Below are 27,055 nucleotides of genomic sequence, written 5' to 3'. Positions count from 1 at the left end.
GCATCTGAACGTGCCAGAAGAAAGAAACAAAAATGTTTAAACTATTATGGTGTACAACGGCGCACGCTAACCCCCTAGCAGATGCGTGCGAAGTGTGCGACTCACTGTGGCAAACAGAAATGCATTATGGAGATAAACAAGCCTGCCAGGCTCCTCCAAGCAGCACTGTCATCCCAGACATTACATTACATTACATTATTGTCATTTAGCAGACGCTCTTATCCAGAGAGACTTACACTGGTTACAGTTTTTACAGGTTCTCCACTTGTACAGCTGGATATTTACTGAAGCAGTTGTGGGTTAAGAGCCTCGCCCAAGAGTACAGCAGCAGTGCCCTGGCAGGGAATCGAACCAGCAACGTTTTGGTTACGAGTCCTGCTCATTAACACTATGCAACATTGCCGCCCACGTATGTTCAAAATACGTTCAGACATACGTTCATACGTTCAAAATAAAATGATGTGAAATTTGGTGCAGTTGCACAGAAGTAATAAAGCATTCATTCAGAAGACCACAAGTGCACACACTGGGAGCTAGGAGAGGGGACGAGGGGAGGGGGAGGAAGAGGAGAGAGGAAGGGAGTTGGAGGCGTTACTTGAGTCGGGCGACGCCATGGTGGACACGATGACAGGCGGGCCCGTGCGGCGGGTGGGCTTGAGGTTCGGGAGGCCAGTGCCCTGTGGCTGGAGGGACGAGGAAGCGGCAACGGCGGGTGTCAGAGCGCTCTCAACCGGCACCGCCGGCATTGCCGCCACCCCCGCCACCGCCCCCTTGCGGAGCAGCTGCGGGCTGTGGTGGGGGCTCTGGATGGGCGAGGCGGGCGGCAGGCTGGGTGCCCTCTTCATTAGCTCCATGGGCACCGTGTAGTTGGTGGAGAAGGTCTTGGGCGCAGCACCAGGGGCGGCGGGCAGGGCTGGTGGCTGGTGCTGCACGGCGGACATGGACAAGCCGGTGTGGGCGCTGTAGGTGGGGCGGGCCGCGGGGGCGGGGGCGGGGGCAGCGGCGGCGTACGCCCCCGGGCTGACAGGGTAGCCCCCGAGCCCACGGGCACCGCGGTAGGTGGTGGTCTCCAGGAGGTGCTGGGAGGGGGCGCTGCTGGGCCGCCGGCCCGCAAAGTCGCCTATCCGTGGGGAGACGGACGCCAGGGTGCCGGGCGGCTGCTGCATCAGGTGGGGGTCGGCGGCCTGCTGCTGCAGGTAGAGGTCGTTGCGGTGGCTGAAGCTGTTGGAGCGGGTGCGAGGGTAGGCCCCTGCACCCCGCTGCGGGTCCGTTCTGCAGGCCAGCACCACGTGGGACAGCACCCGCGCCTGGCCCAGGTTGGGCGCCACCGAGCGCACGTCGTGGTCCTCCATGACAGCCAGCATGGCCACGGAGTCAAAGCCGTGCTGGAGGAGCAGGGTGATGGTGCTCTCAGCGAGGCCCTCCGCCCGTAGAAACGCCAGGAATTCGGGGTCCACAGTCCTCTTCGGGTCCAGTGCGCCGGCGGCGGTGGCCGCTTGAGGGTGGTGCGCGGGGGTTGCCATGGCGGCGGCGGCGGCAGGATCGTAGGCGGGGTCGTAGGGCAGCCGCTGAGGCGCGGCAGCGCCGTAGGCGGACGGGCTCTCCTGACGCAGCATCATCCGGCTGATCGTCCCGTCCGATCCCTGGGAGGCCTGGTCCACCACAAGGCAGGTGGCTGCTGTCTGCCGCGGGTCGGCAGGTCGCCCGTCGAGCAGACTGTACGCAGAGCGGCCGGCAAGAGGGGGAGGCGGCAGCGGAGGAAGAGGGGGCTCGGCCGCGTACCTGGGAACAGGTGGCTCGGCCCCGTAGCGAGCTGGAGAAGGGTCCCTGCTGCGAGCGTGCTGGCCGTCTGGCAGGAGGCTCTTAGCCGTGATAGGACACCTATACAAGCGGCTCAGCTCCTGAGCCGTTGCAGGGGGGGGAGGGGGAGGGGGAGGAGCAGGTGTAGGAGCGGGGGCGGCAAGCCGGCCGTGTCCTTGATCCCACGTGGGCTGGCCCCCACCTGTCATCCCGTAATAAGACAGTGATCTGCTCAGCGGGCGCTGCTCGCCTCTATAAAAGCCTCCCGGGTCTTCAGCAGGCCGGGCAGCCGGCGCCGGATCCTCTGGGTAGTACTCCTGAGGGGGCAGAGAGGCCCTGGCGGCCATGGCAGGCCGCAGGTAGTGGGCACTCAGCTCGGGAACAGAGCTCTTCCTCATCAGCCGTGACTGGAGGCTTTCGGGGTAGCCCCGATCGTAAAGGGAGTCCCGGTACACGTAGTTCTCCCCTCCCAGCTCCGTCTCCGGGGGGAGGGAGCCCAGGGGGGGCGGCGGCGGCTCATACCAGCCCCCGCTGTCACCCCTGTACGTCACTGAATTCCTTCGACTCGCAATTGTGGCTTCCGCGATGGCCCGGCTGCCGTCACCCTGACCCGCAAGCCATCCAAGGCCCCTCCGTGAGCTGCCAAAACTCCGACACTCGCCGGAGACGGGTATCGTACAGGAAATGAGGAGGACGGCTTTAAAGAAGAAAAAAAAAGGGGGGGCCTCGGTGTTCCCTTTCAAGTCTTCGGGTTACACTTACATCAAAAGAGCAGGAAAGGAGGAGGGAAAAAAAAGGATATGGAGCACGCGGTATCATTTCACCTGATCTCCAACTGCGTTTTTTTTTCCTTCCCTCGAGGTGATGCTATCATGTGGCTCCATGTTAGCAGGCAAACCCTGAATAATTCATCCCTGGAAACACAAGCAGGAGGGTAGAGGGGAAACGGGACACCACAAGCACTGGAACACACACACATACAGACGTGTACCCACACACATGCACACACAGAGGCACGCACACACACACACACACACACAGACGTGTACCCACACACATGCACACACAGAGGCACGCACACACACACAGACGTGTACCCACACACATGCACACACACACACACACAGACGTGTACCCACACACATGCACACACAGAGGCACGCACACACACACACACAGACGTGTACCCACACACATGCACACACAGAGGCACGCACACACACACACACACACAGACGTGTACCCACACACATGCACATACAGAGGCACGCACACACACACACACACACAGACGTGTACCCACACACATGCACACACAGAGGCACGCACACACACACACACACACACAGACGTGTACCCACACACATGCACACACAGAGGCACGCACACACACACACACACAACGCACCTTGTGACGCTTGCCTTACAACTCCATTGCGCCCTGAACAACAGGGTCTCCATTCACGTTATTGTCAAGCTTGGACAGGCTTGGGGGGTGACTGAAAACAAGTCAGAAAACGGGGGGGTGGGGGGTAGGGGTTGTCCTAAGCCAGAGCCTTTATCCTTTCCTATTGCGGGTGGCACGTTTTACTCACTCCAGCAATCGCCATGGGGGGATTAGAGTCTAAATAAAACCCGTTTAATTCCACTGCCCTCTGTGACATCACTGGAGCCAGATCAAGTGTATCGCCAAAGTCTCCGCCCATCTGACAGCAGCTCCACCCTTCACTCCTTTTATGGCGAGTGAGCTCTCACCTGAACCGGCTGACAGAACCAACAAGAATCAACAAGCTCTGCCTCTTTATTGACCAGTGGCACTCTGCTGGCTGTAGGAAGGAAATCAGGTTGTGACATTCGTACTTGGTGACACTGTCCCTTGCGTGGGATTGGGATGCACCAAATCCACTGGTTGAACTCTCATCAGCTTACTGGGACAACAACACTAATGCCACACGTGGCACACAGACCGCTACCTTCCTACACTGAGATGATGCCAAGACCATACAAACATGCAGCACTCTCTCTGAATTAACAAGAAAATAACCTAAGAAAATTATGCAGGCTTGAATGGTAAAGATAAAATCTACTTGTAGTAGATTGCTTTGTCTTAATGCTGCTGTGACAAGTGAATTTCCCCGCTGTGGGATCAATAAAGTCTTATCTATCTATCTAGTATTGTGATGTGTAATGGATACTGTCTAGTGACTGTGTAATATATGGTTGTGCATTTACTTGTCTTGGCCGTCTAGCTTCAGGTTAGCTCAAGTTAACTTGTGATAGTGCTTGAATGCTGTTGTGCTCACAATCACTGGTTTGCAAGTGTTTTTAGACTGGTCTGACTGGTTACTCACTCACATTGAATGGAGATACACTTCTGCTCTCTTGTGCTGGATGTTGCCCTGGATAAGAGCATCTGCGAAGTGAGTGTAATGTAATGTGATGTAACAGAGCATTACAGAGCTTTCTGGGGCTCTTTGTGGAGTTCTCCTGCTTTAACCCTGTCCCTAACAGAGTGGACCGCACTGTAATCCAGATCCTCCCCCGCACAGGAGATACCAAGAAGAAGAAATGGGGGGAGACTGCCTGTGTGTCTATGTTGGCCGCCCCATCCCATTGTCCATCCCAGTTCCCAGGTCTTCTTCCTCCCCTGAACGGGAGATACCAAGAGCAGTAGATATGGGGGGGGGGGGGACTATAGAACATGGTCTACCTGCCCGGCTGATTCTTGTGGCGCCTGGCCATTTTTGCCATGCTGGTCCTCAAGCACTCATAGGGGACAGATCTGGAGACAGTGGGCCAGCAGCCATGTCATTACCTCTGTGCCTGGATCAGCACCAGCTGCCCTCCGTATTTTGTGGTGACAAGGTCTTATAGGGGTGGTGGTTAGGGGGAGGGGACATGTAACCAGGAGGTTATAGGCTCAAATCCTAGGTAGGATACTCTAGTTATACCCTTGTGGAAACTCCTTAATATGAGCTGCTGCAGTTAACCCAGCCACATGTCTGAAGAACACTCCAAATGAAAGCTCAACATCGCCGTGGGTACGGGGAACATCCCAACAGCAAACACATAATGTCACGCGCCTCATATCGCGCGTCCCACGATGCCGGGGAAGGACAAGCCACCCGGAGCCGTGGAAATGCCATGTTTAATTACCCTTTTCGCTGGCTTATTAGCGCGAGATGGATAGATCGTCGGGCGAAATGTCAGGCTAAACGCTGCCTTCGCGAGCGGCATCAGAGGCAAGGAGAGGAGAAAAAGGAGATTGCGGCTTTTCCCCCGTTCGGGGCCCCTGCGCCTCTCCCTGTGATTTCCGCGCCCGCTGACGAGAGGGGTGCCCGCCGGCAAAGCTCTGTCATCTCCCCTCTCGCCAGACGCATATCCAGTGCACGCCAAAGTAAAAGGGAACACGTGTCGATTTTCTTTACATTTCAAGTCACACAGGCACGCAGGTGCTAGTCTTGCGATGTCTTTGAGTTCCTCTGCGTCTGAATTTAAAACCACAGACGACTTCAGAACCCGCTCTTAAAAGAGAGGAGGGGAGGGAGGAAGGGGTCTGACAGTAAAGAGCTTGCATCGCGTGTCGTGTTTTGGGTTTTTCGAGATGATAAAATGATTTGAGATAGCCTCAGGGAGGCGAACTCCCGCACCCCCCCTCCCCCCCACCCCGAAGAGACAGAGCGCGAGTCAGCCGCGGCATCAACCACAGGAAGTGATAAACATCGCTGTCGTCACTAATGGAATAAACAGTTAATAATGCACAAGGTTACTGACACGCCAGACTGACAACCGAAAACAAGCGTGCAAAGCACTCAGCAGTAACGGGTCCTGAGGACACCCTACAGGTTTGCTCTACAGTTTGTTTTCTGCCTGACATAGGATGAGTGTACAAGTTTACTCTTGGGTCACCCTTTTGGGAGACAGCATTGACACGCTAACCCCTCTTCACCATGGTGAGGTGGCTCTAATGGAGCCCTCAAATAACACATTTACGAAGGGAAAAACGATGGGCATTTTAAGGAGGGGAGATTTGGAACGGCAGACCCCCCCCCCCCCCCCCCAACCACCGTAGATTCAACTCAAATGGACCTCCCGCAGGAAGTGGAGGCCCCTCTTCTAACAACCACTTCCAGCTGTTATACATATAAATATCAGCAGAATTAATGAATTCATAATAATTAATGACAGTATGGAGAACAATAATTGCACCCACATGAGTGAGTTCAGATATCTCAACAGCGTATCAAATTCCAACGCATTTGCTAGCAAACAGATTGCGCTTTGCAGGACAGACATTAAGTAGATAATGGGCCTTCTCCTTCATGACAATGTCCACTAGTACACAGCAATTATATCAATTAGGATATAAATAATGTACGTGACCACCACTGTCCAAAACCACAGTGGGCAAACATCTCGAAGAAAACATAACACTGACGTACCACTCAGAGGTAAAGCTGAGGGTAAGTGCTGACCAATGATTGTTTTACAGAGTGCTCCTAAGTGGCTGCTTTTTACAGCCCCTTTGCCCCTCTCTCCACACGCCCTGGACTTATTTGGTGAGGTCATGCCGAGCTGCTTGATGTGATTGGTCGCTTACAACAACAGGGGCTTCGGGATAATGTTGGAATTGGTCCCAGGAGGACAGCCCTTTCGTGCAGCGCTCTATTCCTTTCCCTGATGAAACAGGCTTCCTGTTAAAAGTTTCCATCCTGTGTAAGTATCAAATCAAATCAAATCCAGCAACAGCTCTGTCCAACACAGTGATGTTGCGCTTTTAAACTTCAACAGTGTGTAGAGAGAGACTGCGAGGTTTGCCAGGTGCTCAGTGCAAGCTCCTTCGGTTGGTCGGCACTGTGGCGTACTGGTAAGGGGCAGGGTTTGTAATCGAAAAGGTTGCTGGTTCGATTCCCCACTGAGGCACTACTGTTGTAGCCTTACGCAAGGTACTTAACCCAGAATTGCCTCAGCAAATATCCAGCTGTATGAATGGATAATATATAAAAAAACATGTTACCCATGTTAGTCGCTGTGGATAAAAGCGTCAGCTAAATGACAATAATGTAATGTAGCGTAATGGTCCAAAACTGCTCCCACATATTTGCAGGGAGTCTGGCTGATGCAGCAGGGAGCAGACGGGGCTGCAGACGGCTGCGACTGCGCAGACACCGGGAGCCAGCGGCGCGGCGGCCTACAGCCTCCGCCATCTGAGAACACCCACTCCCTGGAGCCCCGCCATCACGCCTCTCTCTCTCTCCCCCAGAGCACACAATCCTTTTTTTGATTATTATTCATCGCATTTCCAACCTCCAGAGACAGCATGCTGGACTTCTCTGCAAACACGATAGCATTAATCCCCAGGTGTCTTCTGAAGGACAAAGGAGAGCGATTTGTGTCTGTGACCTTTTGCGCAGAACGGCAGTGGCAGGGAACGGGATGGTGGAGGGAGGTGGTGCGCTGGGCTGGGCATGCCCATGTCAGGGCCTGAGAGGCGGGGCTCGCCTGGTCGCTGCGGCCTGAGAGGACGGCCCTGCCTCACACACCTCCTCCCTGGCCTCTACCTCCGCCTCTGCTCCCCCCAAACAGACCCAGGGTTAAGATTTCCCTTCAGTGAGCTGCGGTGACAGTGTCTCCGTGCCATGTGACTCCCGTGGAACACTCTGGAAGAGTGGGATTTCCACAGGTCAAGGGGTCAGGATTCTGACGAAGTGGCGGACGGTCACAAATGCCACCATAGAGATCCTCTCCCCACCAAGCTGAAACAGCAGCTGGATGGGAGCAGTGTCTGAAAGCATCTTGGGATGCTGACGAGCAGAGCGGCCTGCCCTGTACCTCAAGGGGGACCCTCATCAAAATGTCCCTTCAGCTTGGCTTTCTGCTTTGTGGTTGCTCTCTTCTGAGGGCCAACTACTACCAGACACACCACAGAACTTTCAACGCGCCACAGAAGCACAGCATTGTGGGAAAGCCAGGAAGCACAGACTCTACACTACAGAAACATCACCCTTAACACAGTTTTTAGTCTCTCTGCAGAGCTGAGTGCTCCCGCAACACGCAGAGAGCATACATAAAATCAGCGATTGAGGTCAAAGTCGTCACGTTCGAGCACCTGGGCTCAGAGGTCCCAGAGTTCAGCTCCTGCAGCGTAGTTCCAACAAAAATAGCCGTCCGGTAGGACAAGAGCATTTCTGGACAGATGCTGAACACTTAATATTTCTGAGTAGAGAAGCAGATTTTCATTACGTCTCCAAATCAAAAAAATGCACAAAAAAAACAAAACAGGAAGGGGAGCAGCAGGAACAGAGAAATGAAATCTGAGTGGAGGATTATATCCGATTTATTTAGCGAGACTTGCACCCAGTTTATACAGCGTACCGCTTGACAGACCATTGCTAGTTCTCTCTTACTGCCTGTTCGTCTGCATCAAAATGCACCATTAATCAGCCTGTCGGGTCTCTCCGAGGCAACCGGCGGAGACAGCTATTTTTAATAAACCCCCACACGTCACACGCCGTCCGTCTCCAAGCACCCTGCCAAAATAATGATTACGCACTTTGTGGGCCTCCTTGGACAAGGAGTGGCGGTGCACATGAGCGATTTTGCTTTCTGACTGGTGTGTGCGTGTGTGAATCAGGTGTGGCTTGGGTAACCGCGGGGCACCTGACTGTCCCATCCCGACGGGCTCGCTCCTCTCAAATACGATCCCTGTCTGTACCGGTCCCTGAGGGGTGGCATGAACTTCCCACAGGGGTCAGGACAGCGGAATCACTGGCCAGCTTCCAATGCAGACCGAAGACCCACCTCTTAGTTCCACCTCAATCCCCACCCTCCTAACCCCTGCTACTTGTATTACATGCAGTTTATTTTGTGTGTAGTATCACAATGCGTTTTGGATTCCCTGATCTAGTGACTGTGATGTATGGCAGTATACTTGTCTTCCCTTGTCTAGTCAGTTTGCAGAAGTTAACTTGTGGTAGGGCTTGGATAGTGTTATGCTCACACTCACTGGTCGTCATCCTGGTCTGACACTGTTGCTCATTCAACTTGAATGGATACACTTATGTTCTGTTGTGCTGGCAGTCACTCTGGATAAGAGTGTCTGCTAAATTAATGTAATGTAATGTAGTGTAATAAAGGCTGCTCTGTATCGTCAACGTTTAACGTCTGACCGTTTCAATAACGTGCCACCTTCGATCATAATCCAAGGATATCTCAATGGTAGCCCGATTTAGGATCAGCGCCTAACGAGACCAGCAATCCAGATTGAAGCAGGCCTTGAAATGACCAGGGCCTCTTCACATGATGCAGTTATCCAACCCATAATTCCACTGACTCAAAAGCTATATTCTCCAGAAAAAAAAAAAAAAAAACATTGGTTGCGTATAGACCGCAATTGTGCTGCATTAAGATGTTATCTGAAACTCAGCAGAAGTGATAAATTAAATTAATCCTGGCGTAACTCTTTGCAGGGCACATAGTTGGCTCTTGGCTGGTCTTGGCAGGCAGTTCCAAGGAGAGCACATTATGTTATTCTGACAGCGTCGGCCACAGAACCCACTCGTTAAAAACTTTCACAGGACTAAATAAATTTAGAACCGTGACTGGGAACTTGGAAATTCGAGTCAATTACAGTGATTGTATAGTATATTAAAGTTTTAACAAGCTTCTGGGTTATTTTATTTCTCCTCACTAGGGTCTAGGGAAAAAAGCATAGTGCAGGCACTTGCTTTGATGGCCACTGACAGCGCAGGTCCACAGGCTCTGTTAGACACAGTCACCCACTCGGTCGCTGTGGCTGTGTAGCATAGCGGTAAGGAGCAGGACTAGTAAACAAAAGGTTGCTGGTTCAATTCCACGCTGCTCTGGATAAAAGAATCTGCTAAATGGAAACAATGCAATGTAAATGCCAATAATGTAATGTAGTATAGCTGCTCCTCAGTCATACTTCCACTCTCCTTGGCAACACTGACCTGTGATCAGTGCTTGGGAAGGCCCGCCATGCAGCCGCTCGCTGAGTGCTGGTCCCAGATCAGCGTAGCTTAGCAGTGTGGGGGGAAAGGGGGGTGTGTTGAAATGTAGCCCCTGACTTGTTCTGGCTGCTGCCCGTTGTGCCTCTTCATCACCTGGGCCACGGGGTCTGAAAGCCGGGGCCGCTCTGCGGCTCAATTAGAGGAAACAGAAAATGCCAGAGCCAGCCACTCCACTTTTGTTCTTCATTTTCTCACATCCTTCCCCTCTTCTCTTTTTCTGCCCATCTCTGTCCCTATTTGCATGTCATTATCGGCTGTGGGCAAATTCTTTTCCTCATTTTATGAAGGCCGTGGTGGTTTATTTTCTCCAGGCCAAAAAAAATAACGCCAGGCTGTGTCCCTCCACAATGCTGGGACTGTGAGCTGGGCCTGTGACCAAGGCTGTTCAGACAAGTTCATGTAGGGGGCTGGATTCCAGCAGTCGAGGCCTCGGTTTAATCTGTCTGCCTACGTGCCTCTCGAATGGGTGCTGACAGGAGTGATGCCCTAACAAGGTACCTGCCTGTCCAGGTGAACTGTCCGGCGCTCCGCGCAGCACCCTTCAGGTCTCCTTAAACACAGACGGCCACCCGAGTCCTGGAACAGACCCACTCTCTGCTTCCCCCTCCCCGACCCCTGCCAGAGTGTGGGGCCGAGCTGCAAGAGGCCACCTGTGGCCCCCCGAAACAGACAGCCAAGGGCATGACCCCACTAGGAGACTCGCTTAGCAATTTAAGCATCTCATCTGTGTGTGTGTGTGTGTGTGTGTGTGTGTGTGTGTGTGTGTGTGTGTGTGTGTGTGTGTCACGAGGCTAGAAGGGTATCTTGTGTTCTCTCTCACCAGTTGAGAGAATAAAGCATTATCAAAGCGTTTGATAATTAAAAGAAAGATTTCCAGATGACCAATCAGACACAGAAGGATGAACCAATCGGATCACAGCATAGAAGGATGAAAGTTAGTCAAATTTATTGACGGGTTATCAAACTGAATCTGACATCAGCGGTCCCCTACCCTTCTGCATTATAACGCAGTGCGGCCATTGGTCGGTTTCATCATGGGAGCAGCCTCACACTGGAGACATGACGGGGCATAAAAGACCTTTCCCAACTTGCTTGAGAAACTTTTGCATCCCCTTCCAATGTTTACAGGTGTCAACACTAAAAAAATGCACAAAGATGTTCACTCCCACCGCAGATAATGAAATTTGTTCATTCCATGCAGCCGACTTGATTAAGTCAACTAACAGCGCTTTATAAGGAAAGTCTTATTCCTGGTGCAGGCTGCCTTAGATTATGTAAAGTACGTACCAAAATGTTTCAAGATTTAATCATGGCTGTCACTGAGCTACAGGGTTTCCATAGACACGGCAATATTTCATATGTGAATGTCATTTAACCCGCAAACTCGCGCATTCCGTTCATCCGAAAAAAAATGCCCTGGGTTTATTTTTCAAATATACTGTGGCTGTTTTTCTTTAAAAATCGTGACAGATGAGATCAATTGTAAAATCAACTGAAAACAAATGCAGTTTAACAAAAAAAACATGGTCACTTTTTTTAACCTCTGAGCGCAGGCTTTTTTTTCCAGAGGGAAACCCTCACCGTGTGACAAAGCTAACCGTTTCACCTCCCTCACCACCACACGTGTCACTTCCTGTTAACCCAGCCGTCAGTGATCCTCCTCTCCCTCTGAAGACCGGAGCAGAAGATGTCTGCTGGTTTACGCTCCGAGCCCGATGCCCCGCGGGCCTTGTCTTAGGCCCAAAATCAAAGGAACACTGGCTGTGTCTTTTTCTCCTTCCGTTTAAGGAAATGATAGCAGATTAAACACAGTGATGGCACACAAATAACAGGGTGACTACGTCGGGCTGACGGCCCCGCTAACAAATGATAGTAATTGGGCTTTAAGGGAGCTGTGTCTCGCTCCTGCACAGTGAAAACCCATAAGCTATCAGCCATCTGGAACCACCAGTCTGCTCCTTATATGCGTTCATCAACAGGTGACCCATTCACTATGCATCTCCCTGTCAGAGAGACACGTGTTCCACTGAAACGAGCTGGGACCAGATGGGACTCTCTGTCTGTAAGGTACCATGTGATCAGCGTGTTATGAAACAGCACAAGGCACGTCATCGTATTTTATATCTGAATGTCACTCTAGATGAGACGCGATGAAGGTTCCAGCAAGGTTGTTTGACGTGGTTGACCACAAGGCCTCCCCTGTTTTTGGGGGGTGGGGGCAGATAGTAGTCAGGTGCAGGGCTTGTAACCAAAAGGTTCCTGGTTTGATTCCCGGCAGGAGTACTGCTGCTGTACCCTCAGGAAAGGTACTTGACCCAGAATTATCTCAGTAAATATCCAGCTGTATAAATGGATAACATGCAAATATTGTAACCTACTTGTAACATCTGCAAAGTGTGCAATGCAATGTAAATACCTATAATGCACTGCAATGTATTCTGTAACATAATGCAATGCAATGCAAATATCTGCAGCCATGAATTTTTATCCTCCTACTGTAAAAGAAATGTTCTGCTAAGGGATCAGAAATTTTGTTTCAACCTTTTATCATTCTGACCTTTCACACGCCCGTGAGTATTGGCCCACTGACGGATTGTAGATGTCTCTGTTTCCCAGCATGCTGTTCTCAGGCTTCACTCTGACCACGCCCCCACTGTGCATGCCCTGCTCATTTAGGCCGGTCCACGCTGCGAAAAGGCCCCACATCGTTGGCCAGAACAAACACGCTGTCAGGGGGGTAACGGGGCATCCTGTTCTATTTTCCAGCACCGCGGTCACACCTCTCCCATTGCTGGGTTAAGGGGGGGGGGGGCATGCTGTTTAACAAGGCTCTTGGGATTTAGGAGAGGAGGATGGGGGGCCCCCCGTCCCCCCGTCCCCAAATTGGGCCACTCAGACTCCCTCAACCCTGACGTGGAGGATCGTTTGGTATTCACACCCCATTGCTAAGCCCCCAACTCCTCTTTCCTCAGCCGCTCAGCCAACCTGAAAATACCGTCACGCAGTGGGTTACCCCCCCCCCCCCCCTTCCCAAAACAGGAGGAAGGAATGGAATGAGGGAGGCCAACTGAAGGAGGATCTGGAGCTGAAAGGTGGGACACTTACACATCGACGGCTGCGAGGCTTAGGTAAGCATTTCAGTTTATTAGAGGCCCAAGCCATTTCTGCAGCCGCCAACAAGCCGCCCGACAATCTGCCCAAAACATCAAACCAGATTTGAAGCGTTTCAAGCCGCCCCATTCCTCCCCCCGCCGGAGCCATGCCCGCCCCCGCGCCTGTCCCTCCCGGCCAGGCCCTCCGCCAGGCCCCCCCATCAAAGCTGGCGGGTTTGGAGAGCGTGCAGAGCGCCGCTCCTGTGATCACACAGCCCTCCTTCGTAAACGCAATTAGAGGCCTCTTCTCCCGCTGGCGGATCGCCCGGGTGGCTCGGCCAATGAGATCCCCCCATCGCTGGAGACCCTCCTCCCAGCTGCCGCTGCACCTTGGGGCCTGTTCGAGGCCTCAGGCGATACCCGCCAGCCCTGACGTGAGGTCACGGAGCAGACCCAGATGACAGCAGAGCATGGTCTGTGTGTGTGTGTGTGTGTGTGTGTGTGTGTGTGTGTGTGTGTGTGAGACAGCACATATACTAGGCACAGGGGTAACAAGGAAGAACTCCAGCCACTCAAGCCCTGGGATTCATCAGCAATGACCAATCAGAGTGCACAATCACAGCCACTGATGAAGACCCTCATCAGAACAACCAGGCCTGCGAGACCTACAAGGCCTACTCCTCATTAACCAGGGTTACAAGCAAGGTCAGCACTCTCATTCCATGGAAAATGCACCAAAATAGGTTCTTTGAGTGTGTGCAAAGGAAAAAGCACTTATAACAGCAATGCTATCAATACAATAAGAGCAGTACTACAATTTGTGTTATATATACTATTACCAGTCCAGGAGGTCCTGGCCTGTTGAATCCAGGTCAGCAGTGATTAGGGCTACTCCACCCTGAGTTTCAGCCCCTGACCAACAGGTCATCCATGGAGGCCACAGCACTCATTTCATTACATTCATTTAGCAGAAGCTCTTATCCAGAGCGACTTCCAGCGCAAAATAGACGTGTATCCATTCAAGTTGAATGAGCATCAGTGTCAGACCAGGCTAACAACGCTCCCAGGCCAGTGAATGTGAGCATAACACTATTCAAGCCCTGCCACAACCCTACCCTACACTCTATTCCAGCCTGCAGGACCCGCTCTTTTCGCTCCCAATTTTACCCATTTATGTTCAGGCAATGCCAGAGACAGCCCCTCAGTTTTCCCAGAGAGCCATTCACCAGAGCCCGACGGTCTGGCAAGGTGGAGAATGAGTCTCGCTCACAGAGTGCCGCACCCGTTCCCGTTCCTTTTCACACTTTCGGGGAGGGCTGTGAAAGGCTTCCTGCGTCCCCTGAATTCCCCCGCCGCTGTGACCCCGTCCCTCGAGCAGAACCCGCCGCACCTATTTGCGCTATTACGTTCCCGCTCGAGAGAACGCACCACGTACGTTTCCTTTTTCAAACTTACATATCAGCGCTCTTACACTATGAAAAAAACACTCCTGCATCAGACTTTTCTTTCTCACTTTTTCATAATGCTAAAATGATACACTAGCTGAAATCAATCTTTGAATGAAAAATGACATATTTTTTGGAATAATGTGAGCCTCAAAAGAAAGTTTTTTTTTATAATGGGAAATCACCCAAGAAAATGATTTCTAATGCCCTCCTTTTTAAGCATAAGGAATCTACAAAATGAGAAATGTCCTCTCGAAGGGAATGAGGTTTTTTTTTTTTTTTGCAAGGGTACCAGTTCCACTCTTTGAGTCCATTCCCCCTTACAGCCTTCCATATCTGTCCCAGAAGCACGGCGACCCCTTTACTAAAAAAACACACCTGCCTTGGCAAGGGTAGGAGTGAGGGCTGACTTTCACCCCTGCTGTCAACGTTCCACTGACCTGGGATCAGACGTAAGCGCTTGGGTTTGACCCTTCTAAACCCTTTGTGCAGGCCGCAGGCTTCACTGCAGGTGAACATTGACACATTCATCCGAACTGGGTGCCCTCAAGACTTTAGGCGGAAGCCCCAGTAGGTCAAGGTGAAATGGGGGAGGGAGGAGTGATAAAGTGGTAGGCCTTCTTCTGCACCAAGCACTACAACAGACTATGATCTGGTAACCAGCAGAGCCAGTGGATCACTGAACCCTACATCCACTCACCCCTCCTAATCAAAAGCCAGAGCCAAGCTCCACCTCCACGACCCTGGCCCTAGTTCTGCTCCAAACTTGCTGAGAGGCAGGAGAGTTTTTCCAGTTTGTCCCCAATGTATAGAAGACAATTGTGTCAAGCAAGCCCACAGCCCTTTAAGGGACATTGAGACAGCCCTCTGCCGGTCTTCCCACACCGTTCAATGAACAATGGGCTATTGTTCATCTTCAATAGCCAATTCTGATCCAAGACTATTCCCACAGCTTACTTCCTGTCCGCTTCTCAACTGCATACTGAGTGCTGAAGGACCAGACTTGTCGCTGTCATGAACGGGTCATCTTAAAGACGATTTGGCCACTACAGACAGGTAAATGGATGAGGGTGGTAGTGTAGAGCTCAAAACCGAAAGGTTGCTGGTTCGATTCCCCACTGGGGCACCGCTGCTGTACCCTTGGGACAGGTACTTAACCCAGAACTGTCTCAGGAAATATCCAGCCGTATGTACGGATAACATGTAAAAATTGTAACCTACGACCTTTGGATAGTCTGCTAAATGCCAAATAACGTAATGTAATGGTTGTCGTCTCTCGTGGGAGAGGGCTGGGAGAGGCCTTACCTTCGCAGATCCTGTCCAGCCGCTGTCGCTTCACTTTGTGTTTGTCGGTCAGAGCCATGCTGGCGTGGGCGGGCCCTTCCTCCTCCAGAGACGAAAGCTTGTTCTCAGGAACCTAACACCCTGTCCAGCGTCCTCCCCAGGGCATACCGCCGTGGCGCACCTGCACACACAACATCTGGTCAGAGCTCCGCCCGCCTGGAGTACACAGGGACACACACACACAAAAACACACAAACAAACAGATACACACCCACACACACACAGACACACACACGCGCGTGCGTACACACAGACGCGCAAACCTACTGGCAGTGTAATGGCGCATCTTAAAAGACAAAAGAACACAGACACTCAGACTCAGAAAGAATAGAGACACACAGGTGCCCAGGCAACATTCACATATTCACACACACACACATCTGGAGACTCACGGTAAAGAAGCACAGACTGCAAGCATCTACAGCACTGACGCAGGCCTCGAGAAGAACGCTCAGCCTCCTTATCTGACCCCCGCTTCACCTCAGGATTTCAGTGCTTTCACCGCCTGCCCCCCTTCCCTTCACACTCTGAGCCTCGCGGAGAGGGTCTCCTACAGGAGCGTTTAGCTGTGACCCTGTGGCCATTTGCCTCCCACACGCTGTCTGCCTGCGTAACTGTCGGCTTCACAGTGTCCCAGCCGTGGAGCTCTCCTGTAACGAGCACCTTTTCACAAAGCACTGGAGGGATTATTCCCACTTTCCAGGGGGACTGACCCCACATGGGGTGTTAAACCCCGACCGCTGGCAAAGTGGGGTTGGGGGGGGGGATTTGAGCAGTCCGAGTTTCGCCCCACCCCTGGCACCAATGCTTACACAGACAGTGGAGCCCCTGCTTGGTGCGGCAAAATCTCCAATCGGGAGGTTGGTCATGTTTCAGCCACTAAAATCTACCTGTTGGTTTTCTAATTCCCGCCATGGCTGGCATAGAGTGACAGTCCAACTGGATCAGAACCTGAAACCTACACTGACACCTACACAGCAATAAAAGTAAGGGCACAGACAGACATTATGAACATTTGGCACCCTTGACCCCATTTAGCTGCTCAACATCCATTTTCTACTGGTTTCACCCTTATAAGGAACAATATCTACCTTGGAGCAGCGAAATATGTCATGACATCAATAATTAGACATATGCTGTTCACATAAAGTGGCAGCATAGCATAGTGGTAAGGAGCAGGGCTGGTAACTGAAAGGTTGCTGGTTTGATTCTCTGCTAGGGCACTGCTGCTGTACCCTTGGGTAAAGTACTTTAACCAAAATAGCCTCACTAAATATCGAGCTATATAAATGGATAGCATGTAAAAACTGTAACCTATGCAAGCCACTCTGGATCTGAATGTCTGCTAAATGATGGTAATGTAATGCAGATTAGATGACCTTGCGTTTCATACATTTTGCACAGTTAAAAAGGCGAATAAACCTTGACCGCTTGACAATCACAAAGTAAGAGAGGAGCATCCCAGCCACAGCGTTAACGTTGCAGTAATGGACAGTGCTCTGTGCCACACCGCTGACCCCAGATGGCAAATCAGCGCCCACACCCACTTAATCACAGGTCAAAAAGCCATTTTCTTCAGGGTTAAAAAAAAAAAAAGCTTTGTTGAGTGCGGTGCAATAACAATTTTAAGTGACTGCTCTGTAATTTCACCTAGAGTGAGACTTTTTTTAGTGCACGACATGAAGTATATTGACGCACTCAGGGATCACTCTGAAATGTCACAATGATATTTAAGAAAAGGCTTTCTTTAAGTGGAGCAGTACCCCCCTTCACACCTATTCCAACTCCAGCTGAGCTGATTCCAAATCCACTGCAGAGAACACATTAAGCAAATATAGTTTTTTTTTTTGAAAGAAAAAAAAGTGCAAATTTCCTGGGAAAACAGGGAATAAAATTAAACTGTAATGACAAACTCTGACCATTAGAGGGAAGTAGGACCTTCCCGCAGAGCGATAACACGATTATTTCACTGAAGATCATAAATATTGCAAAATGAGGGAAGCTGACACTTGTTTGTTGGGTTCTGAGTGGCAAACGGCACAAAAGGAGACAGAAGCATTGAGCCCGAGTGATGAACGGTGTCCGTGGTATGATGGGACAGTGCTCTAGGGACACCAGGAGGGTGCTGGCAGGTGGGACAGGTAGGAACTGAAATTCAAAAAGCCTGAAGGCAGTACAGCAGAGAGGAGAGGAAGTGGTCACATGGGGGAGGGACCCCAGGGCATGCATTCTCAACCTCTTGTACCTAGAAATGCCAAAATCCAAAACGTGAGGGCCAGAGCCGTGGTTTGGGTGGTCAGAACAAAACCGAGCGGCAGTGTGGCGTGGTGGTAATGAGCTGGGCTTGTAACCAGACGGTTGCTGGTTTGATTCCCTGCTGTGACACTGCTGTTGTACCCTTGGGCAAGACAATTATCCCAAAATTGCCTCAGTCAATATCCAGCTAATTAACCCTGGATAATGTGTAAAATTTTAACCTGTGTAAGTTACCTATGTAAGTGTATATGAGCGTCTGCTAAATGACAATATATTGTAATGTAATGAAACAAACAGTGTCTGAGATGCATTTGCTAGATGTCTGTTGCAGAGTCCTGCCCAAATCAAGTTTTTATGGTTGGCGAGCAAAGGAGGTGAGAGAGAGGGAATAGGTGAGAGAGGGAATACTCAAAGTCATGTAAAAGCTGGCAGGACGGATGAAGTACTGCTTCTGCGCTCCTGTGAGAGACATCAGTCGTACAGCAACAATTCCCTCCATTACATTTACACCACATTATTGTCATTTAGCAGATGCTCTTGTCCAGAGCGTCTTACACAGGCTACAGTTTTACATGTTATACGTTTATACAGCTGAGGCAATTGTGGGTTAAGCACCTTGCCCAAGGGTACAGCAGCAGTGCTGCAATTCGGAATCGAACCAGCAACCTTTCAGTTATAAGCCTCGCTCCATTAACACTATGCCACACTTCTATTCTTGTGCACGGCCCAGTGTGACCCAGTCGCACATTCTCATACCACAGTAATGGGTGTTCATATCAGAGGGTAGACAGCGGCTCACAATGACTTAACCGTTATTAATCTTTCAAAAAGGGCTCCGCCTCAGAGCGTCTTCTCCCTCTGCCCACTGGCAGCCTGATACATGGCTCACACAAATGCACACACGCACACACACACACATACATAAAGACACCCCTCCAATTCACTCAAGCTCTGCTCTCCCCCACAAGCAAGACTTCTACACAAACTGCCAACCCACAGAATTCACTCCTGTCTCCTTGTCCTCTTACTGATATAGACTTCACTGAGGACCCAGCACTCTGAAAGACTACAGTCCACTGGGGGAGAATGGTTTGGAACAGCCCAGCCCGGCCTGCAGACAGCCACCACAGCTGGGCCTTATCATACGACCCTTCATAAAAATGCAGGAACTAAAAGCTTGTTAGCGTACTACCAAATCGTTAAAAAAACGAACCGCTTCACCCAGACAGTTCAAGCAACACCAGAGGAAGTGCATGTTGTCCCCGTTGCACTGACTTTTTGACAATATTTGAGTTGTTGTCATAAAACGAGGTTGGATTTTCTTTTTTTTTTCTTTTAAGACACATCAGTAATGACACTGTTGCTGTTATGAGACTGTCGAGCCATTGTAATCACAAGTAAAGAAAGAAATAAGGGAAAAAACAGTCACACGAGACCTGGGTTTATTAGCTGTGATTAATTCTCCCTCCCTCCCGCGGAGCCCGAGTCCCACTCGGCCGGAGTGATTTATCAGGACCGCCTGCCCTCCCTGACCTGGCGGGCTTATCTGAGCTCGCAGCAGTCTGTATCGGAGTGGGCCTCGCTCTCTGGGGCGGCTGACCTTGGACCCCGAAAAGCACTTACACCTGTTTACTGTCTGGCAGGCCCGCCCCCCTCTCCATCCCCAACACCCCCCTACCTAAGATCAGAAGGTGAGTGATGACAAATGTTTGCTTGTGTGTGTGTGTGTGTGTGTGTTCCTCTGTCAGACCACAGCAGAATCTGAACTCCAGCTAACGGCTGGCCTTCTATCATCCAATAGGAGCCCAGAATTTCTTAAAAGGGACCTGGCACCTAGCAGGTAGGGACTCAAGGAAAAAAGAAAACCCAAGTAAAATGTCTGGTTGACCACACCTCACACTTACAGACGTGCCTCACATAGTCACTAACATGTGCATTTCTTGGTACATCCAGATAAGCACTGCTTCTCCTAGGACTCTCTCAGAGCTTGGTCTCTCTCAGAGCATGCATTAAGGCGGGGATCTCCACAGAGGCCCGCCCCCTCTACCCCGACGGAGGAGCAGAGCACACCCCTCTCAGCCACGGCTCCGGCCCTCTCCCTCCCCTCGCGCTGGACCCACGCCCGCCCGCACGCCACGGTCCACCCCAAACGGCTCATCAATCACGGCCGTCCCGGGAGAGCGCACGTGAAAACACCGCGGGCGCCAGAGAGGCCATGCCAAAAAATCCCAGCTCATGGCATCCCATCCCACCCCCCCCTCCGCCCCCCAGCCCCTCCAATAGCCCAGTGAGGCATGGAGCATGCTCCAGAGGTGGATCACCGGCAGGACGCAGGCTCCAGTCCCAGCAAAACATCTCCTTGCGAGACCACACGCCGAACAGCAGAACACCACCACCGCTTTCACTATTGTTCCGACTGCCGTGGTGCAGCCAAAAAAACAGCTCAAAACGTAATCTAATATGAAATATGAATATTAATATGACAACTTTATTCTCTGAAATCTTAAGTAATGAACAAGCATGCAGAGAGGCCTCACACCCCTAAACCGAGAGAAAGAAGAACTGAGGGCCGGTCTCTAGCCAGAACTCCAGACCCAAACTTCAACAATAACACAAGGGTGACGTGAGACTTAATATTTAATCATTGTAAAGGAGTTCTGTAAAACACTGCCTGGGGCTACAACAGCGACAGGGCGGAGCCACACAGATCCTTACGGCTACTTGTGTAGCGCGGGCTACAACCTCAAAACGAATTAGGATGACCACGCGCCTCATCAAAACGATGAGATGCAACTATCAAACGGCAAAAAGAAGAAGAAGAAAAAAAATGGTACTAATTTCCACTGGAAGAAGAAAAAAGAAGGAGTGTGTGCAGCGAGATTAATTACACTTGTTGAGGTAAAACAGCGGGAGCAGTGTGCGGCGCGGGTGGATATAAAGACGTCTTCCTTCGGAAGTTAATTAGTATGGACTGATTACTTACTTTGCGAGCCACCAGCTGACTTCCAGAGCCGGGCCTAATTATGACTCGGCTATTCGCAATAACCCTGAAAAGGCTTGGCTACCCTTTTCTCCGACACGCGGATTGAAACACACCAAGGGCGGGCAGGGGGTGGCGGGGAAGGTGGGGGGTTTCGGGGGGGGGGGGGGGGGGGGGGGGGGTAGTCAATTATAAAGGTGTTTGGACAGCTAAAAAAGGCCTACTCCATTTGGCAGACTCTTTCCATTATTGGATTAACTTTTACGACGGAGATACAATATCGCAGTTCCTTACCGTCCGCGGCACAAAGAGGCTCCGGATCAGAAAATTAAAGCCGTGTTCTCAGTTAGATTAATATGTCAATTTAATAGTTTATGTGGCTGAATAATTCATCCACCTTTAAAAGGTCAGGGTGCCTTCCGACTGCGAAGCTCTTTAAAGAGGGCAGACCGTGAAGCAGACGCTGGCGCACACACGGGGAACCGTGAAACCGGCGAGGGAGAAAGTGGGCACAGAATGTCCATTTTGTGTAACACAGAGATCAGACGAGGCGGCCCGAACGAAGAGGACGAACTGAAAGCTGATCTCGTTTCGAAGCCAAACCTGAAAACAGGAGGGGGGGGGGGGGTAAAAAGAAAGTATGCAGTTGTAACAAATGTGAGAGAGGCTGACACCTCTGCAAGTAAAATCCGAACCGCACAGCCAAACTTCACTCAGGACTTGCACAAGCTACTAATTTCAGCTCTTCTACACAGTTACGCATAACGTTTGAAAGCACTGACGCTCTCAGGCACTCATTCTGTGAAACGGGCCTTGTGAGCGTCTTCAGCAACGTCCACAGGTGAATCCCAGCTACCATTCAAAGTGATCTAGGCCGCTCTCTTGCCGCATCGACTTTCGTGCTGAAGACCACGACCCTCCTTCTTGTCTTGCTGCTCTGAATGCCAGGCCTCGAAGTGAGCGCCGCTTTCCTCAAGATACTGTCCTCCGCATGAGATACACAGCCTTCGACACGCTTCCAATTCCTCCACAACATTCTGTGGAGAGGAGCTCCAGCTAGGCTTCTATCTCCCTCCCATCGTCAGCAGGCATCGTATCGATAGCTCAGTGGCGACAGCGTCCTGTTCACTCCAAAGCCTTCCGTTCAAGGGGAGGTTCAAAGGACTCTTGTTACCGCACTGTTTGTTTTGAATTATTCTGCTATTATCACGGCCTCCTTTTTCTCAGAACCCACTGAAATTAATCTTTTTTTTCTTCCTACTCTTATTTCTTTTGTTTACATTGTGGTAAATCTATCAGCACACTGCCAAAACAAGGAGATGCAGAGAGAAACAGGAAGGTTATGGTAGCATGCGAAACAGGGGCTAACACACTAAAAATACAGCGCTACAGACCACCGTGTCCGAGGCCATATCAGAACTCCAGAGGAAGGCCGCCGATCCTGTCCAGATTTCTGCGCATGAACAACAACCCTGACCTATGATCTGACAAGGGAGTTCAAGCAATTAACTGCGCACCCATGCGTCGAAGCACACCGCTACACAGATGTTGCTTGACATTAGCACGGCGTGGCAGATAGCAAGATAACAAGCATGTGCGGGTCGCAGTGAAACTGAAAGCACTCAGAGGGGATGAAGTCAAAGTCAGCAAAGTCACTGGAATAAAGGGTGACATGATGACCTTGGCGAGACAGTGTTTGTGAGAGCCTGATCAGACAGACGACCTTGAGTCTTTAAGGAAACCAGCTCTTAAATTTATTGCCCAAGTTTTCAGAAACTATTCAGGCACCACACACACACACGTGTGCACGCGCACACGCAGACACACACACACACACACACACACACACACACACACACCGAATCGCACACACAGGCGCACACACAAGCGCACACACACCACAGACTGGGCAGGCCTGCTATTGGCTCGCCCACCTAATCTCAGCGAATGGTCAGACTGCGAGGGCTTGAGGCCCAGAGGCAGCTTCCTGCGGGTCCACACAGGAAGGCCGCTATGATTCAGAGCTTCCTTGTCCAAAGAAAGGTGGCTCCACTCCCACCATGCCCACCCCCCAGTCTCCCACCCTGCCCACCCCCCAGTCTCCCACCCCCTCCCAGAGGATCGAGCGCCTCAGACAGCCAGCTTCGCTCTGTATTCCAGTTTACATTGAGAGGAGGCCAAGCAAAACAATGGACTGATAAAGTCCAGAGGAGCAGACAGGGAGCAAAATACAAAGGGGGCACACAAGCATATCGTACTGTGCGCACACACATACACACACACACACACACACACACACACACACACACACACACACACACATATGCACATGCACATACACACACACACACGTCCACACACAAAATATGCACAAATACATACATACATACATACATACACACACACACACGTACACACACACATATGCACAAATACATACATACACACACACACACACACACACACACATATGCACATACACACACACACACACACACACACACACACATATGCACATACACACACACACACACACACACACACACACACACACACACATATGCACATACACACACACACACACACACACACACACACACACACATATGCACATACACACACACACACACACACACACACACACACACATATGCACATACACACACACACACACACACACACACACACACACATATGCACATGCACATGCACATACACACACACACACGTCCACACACAAAATATGCACAAATACATACATACATACATACATACACACACACACACGTACACACACACACACACACACACACACACACACACACACACACGCCACACACAGCACAGTCAGTTCTCTCATTGTAGGCCCTGCAGTTTGCTTTGGCATCAGGGCCAAACATCCCCTAACCCTCTCATGTCACAGATGTGCTCACAGCCTGGCCAATAATTCATCTGAAGGAATGAGTCTAACTTTGAACTCAGGGATACAATGTTTGGGGAATGTTCAACTCTCTCTCTCTCTCTCTCTCACACACACACACACACACACACACACACACACACAACACACACAGACCCCTGCAGTCTATCCACAGCACGCAAACAGAGTGGAGGCAGATCTCCTCCTGACCTGCACCGCTTGCACAATAAAGAAAAGCTGAAGAAATGCACATTACAGCTGCCAGAAAAAAAATATATATACAAGATGCAAAGACTCCAAAAGAAAAATATTTATTTTGAATAGAAATGTAAAACAGAGCTGTTCCAAGTCTGAAGGTCAGTATCCGCCTGTGCTTTTATCGAGGCCAGGCTTGTTTTAGTCCTTGCAGAAGCGCTGCTTGCCAAGGGCTCGATGCTCGGCGGTGTTTTTCAGCCACGACTATCTTTTTTTCGAGCCGAGAGGGAAAATGTTTGAATGTGTTGAGCCAACATTTGGAGGCTTGGCACGGGGCGTCGTGCTGCGGCGGTCTGTTGCCCGGAGAGGGGTGAAAAAGAGGCACACCCTCGACCGCAGTCCCGCCTTCCCCTGCTAGCGCTTTTAGCCCAATTAAGTCCGCAAAAAGTCACCTGTTATAGAAACTGCCACTAGGGGGAGCACTTTGATGTTAAAACAAGATATCGCAATGGGGCGCTCTGTGACATCACACCTCTTACCCATGTCATGCGACAGCTTTTTTGTTGTTTGTTTCGTTCTGATGCCTGAACTCTCCAGATAAAAGTCTGAGGTGAGGGGGACCAACCAAAATGTATGAAATCGTATCAGTTTGCTGTAACAGAAAGGCTTCCTTGTGCAGAAAAATGTGACCCACAAAGGGTTACAGAGTTGAGTTTCAGGGAGGCCACACCCCCCTCAGGTTCACTGAATGGCACTGCTGCTCCACAGCAAGACTGCTGCCCGTAGCTGAAGGGCGCGGCCGGTGGCACGCCACACAGCACGGCCAATCAGTTCGGCGTGGCCGGGGAGTAAACACCAGAGAGGCTCCACATATCACCTTATTAGCACATCCATCACCCCTCGGTATGTAGCACACGTCCCTGGGGGCCCCAGCGAGGAATGGCTGGGTGATCACGGGGCCCCACGCGAGGCTGCCGTGGAGGACCCCGAGAACCGCCCCCTTGAAGCCCCGCTGTTCGGTGTACGCTTGACCTGCCGCGGTTAGGAGGGAGTTTCCCTGCAACCAGGGAGGGAGGGAGGAGCCGAAAGAATTCTGCCTGCTTGTTTGATACTCTCCTCTCCAAGTTCAGCTGTAATATCCAGCTGTGTAAATGGATAGAACTGTAACCTACTGTATGTAAGTTGCCCTGGATAAGAGCGGTGGCTAAATCACAATGTAATGTAATGTAGTCCCTTCCTGTGGGCTGTTCTCTTTTCGGGACACTGGAACCAAACCCCGTCCCGCTGGATCAGTGAGGTTGCCTCACTGGTAGCACGGGCAGGATCTGCGGCTGCCATGGGACGTCACCTCAAGCCCGCTGACGCTAACGCTAACGCTAAGGGCAGAGAGTCCAGCGGGGGCCACCCTGTCACCGCAGCAATGTGCAGGGCAACAACACCCCCCCCCCCTTCCAGACAGGTAAAATACACCGTGCGTCTGCCCCAACTTTTCACATGGTGTCACCTGTGCGTGCGGCTACCACTAACTCAGCCATCCGGGAGGGGGGGCCCTCAGCAACAGGCCCACATAAAAGCTTTAAAAGCCATGACCACCCCCCCCGCGCCAAAACACAACATGAAGAATTACAGTGGCATTACTATATATGGCCTCCCGGATTAAGTGCGGGATAAAAGTGCTGATCACCAGGAAAGGGCGGGAAGCAGCCATTCATCAGCCGCGGCGGCACGGGATCAAACCCGAGAGACGTGGCCGCCGAAGCGTGCCCCTCCCCCCCGAGTTATTGCACCGCTCTCCGCCTGCGGCACTTACATTGATAACGCCGCCCTCCATAAATTGATTAGCGAGGGGGGCAAACCCCTCGGAAGCGGAGCCACGCAATAAAGCAGATAGCTGCCACTGCCATGGCTGAAGCCCGCCGCCAGCACGCTCCTGCTTTTAGGCGAAAGGTAACAATAGTTTGCGCCCACCTAAGATGATTAAAATCACGGCGGCTCGCAAACACTGAAAAGGTCACTTCTGAGACGCAAGCCTTTCTGCTCGTCCGCTTCTGTTTTGCTGCAAGCGCACTCGTGCAAGGGCAGTATTTATGAAAAAAGGATGAGCGAGTGTGTGTGTGTGTGTGTGTGTGTGTGTGTGTGTGTGTGTGTGTGTGAGTTTTTCATACACAGATCTCACATTTTACCTTGTTGTCAATTCTACCCTGTCTACAAAAACTATGCATCCATAGTCACTGCAGTACTGGCAATGAAAACTTCTTTGAAGGAAGTCAAGGCTGCGACAGGAGCTTTTCATTGAGTCGTAACTGTTTCTTTCTCATCACATGCCTCTGACAAAACACATAAGACGAATTTTATTTCCAGACAGGTGTAGTGACAAGGAGGTCCTTTTCTCTATTGACTGAATAGGTCAAAAAAAGAAAAACTGCACAATGAATACCAGACAATCTTGACTCAAAGAAAGCAAATTTGTCTCAGAAACCACTGAATTTTTAGCTCGCTTACATGAGGGAAGAGGTCCAGCAGGCTAGTGGGTGCAGAATGAATGCAAGTGTTTGTAAGCTAATGCAGTGAGAGACCTGAGCCCACACATACAGCTCTCTCTCTCAGTCTAGCTTGACACCACATACAAGTTCTGGCCCCACAGGGGGAAACAAACGGCAACGAGAAGGAGAAATGACTCATGGGATTGTACTCCTGTTGAAAATATCTTCGCTGCCTCAGGCGTTTGGGTGAGTTCTGTTGTCTGTGTGATTTAAGACGAGCAACAGCAACAACAACAGCAAAAAGAAATTGAAAAAAAACCACCCCTCATGTTGTCTCTTCACTTCATTTTCACTGAAAACACACAATACAGGTCTCCCACATGGTCGCCTATTTTGGTTTTGCCCGTTGGGATTGTTTGTGCGTGCGATTGCCTTTTTTGTTGTTTAGTAGGTCACGGAAGTAGAGGGTGACCCCCATTTGACCTTGCGAGGTCAAAAGGTCACAGACTT

At 51.0% G+C, this 27,055-nt stretch overlaps 1 protein-coding gene across 3 annotated transcripts in view; it reads right to left on the bottom strand.

Annotated features, from left to right (window-relative positions):
• Nucleotides 1-27,055, bottom strand: part of LOC118773540 (C-terminal-binding protein 2) — a 93,124-nt gene that overhangs the window by 39,286 nt on the left and 26,783 nt on the right. For 2 of the 3 annotated variants that reach the window (XM_036522533.1, XM_036522525.1), the window contains exon 1: nucleotides 596-2,147. In XM_036522533.1, coding sequence (XP_036378426.1) covers nucleotides 596-2,147 — 1,552 coding nt within the window. Of the gene's footprint in view, nucleotides 1-595; nucleotides 2,148-15,672; nucleotides 15,833-27,055 lie in introns of those variants that run through there. The other variant, XM_036522542.1, reaches the window with a different exon arrangement.

This window comes from Megalops cyprinoides, chromosome 1 (assembly GCF_013368585.1).
Source record: "Megalops cyprinoides isolate fMegCyp1 chromosome 1, fMegCyp1.pri, whole genome shotgun sequence".
Lineage (NCBI taxonomy): Eukaryota > Metazoa > Chordata > Actinopteri > Elopiformes > Megalopidae > Megalops > Megalops cyprinoides.
Note: the sequence above shows the minus strand (reverse complement) of the source record. Positions and strands in the feature narration are given on the sequence as shown.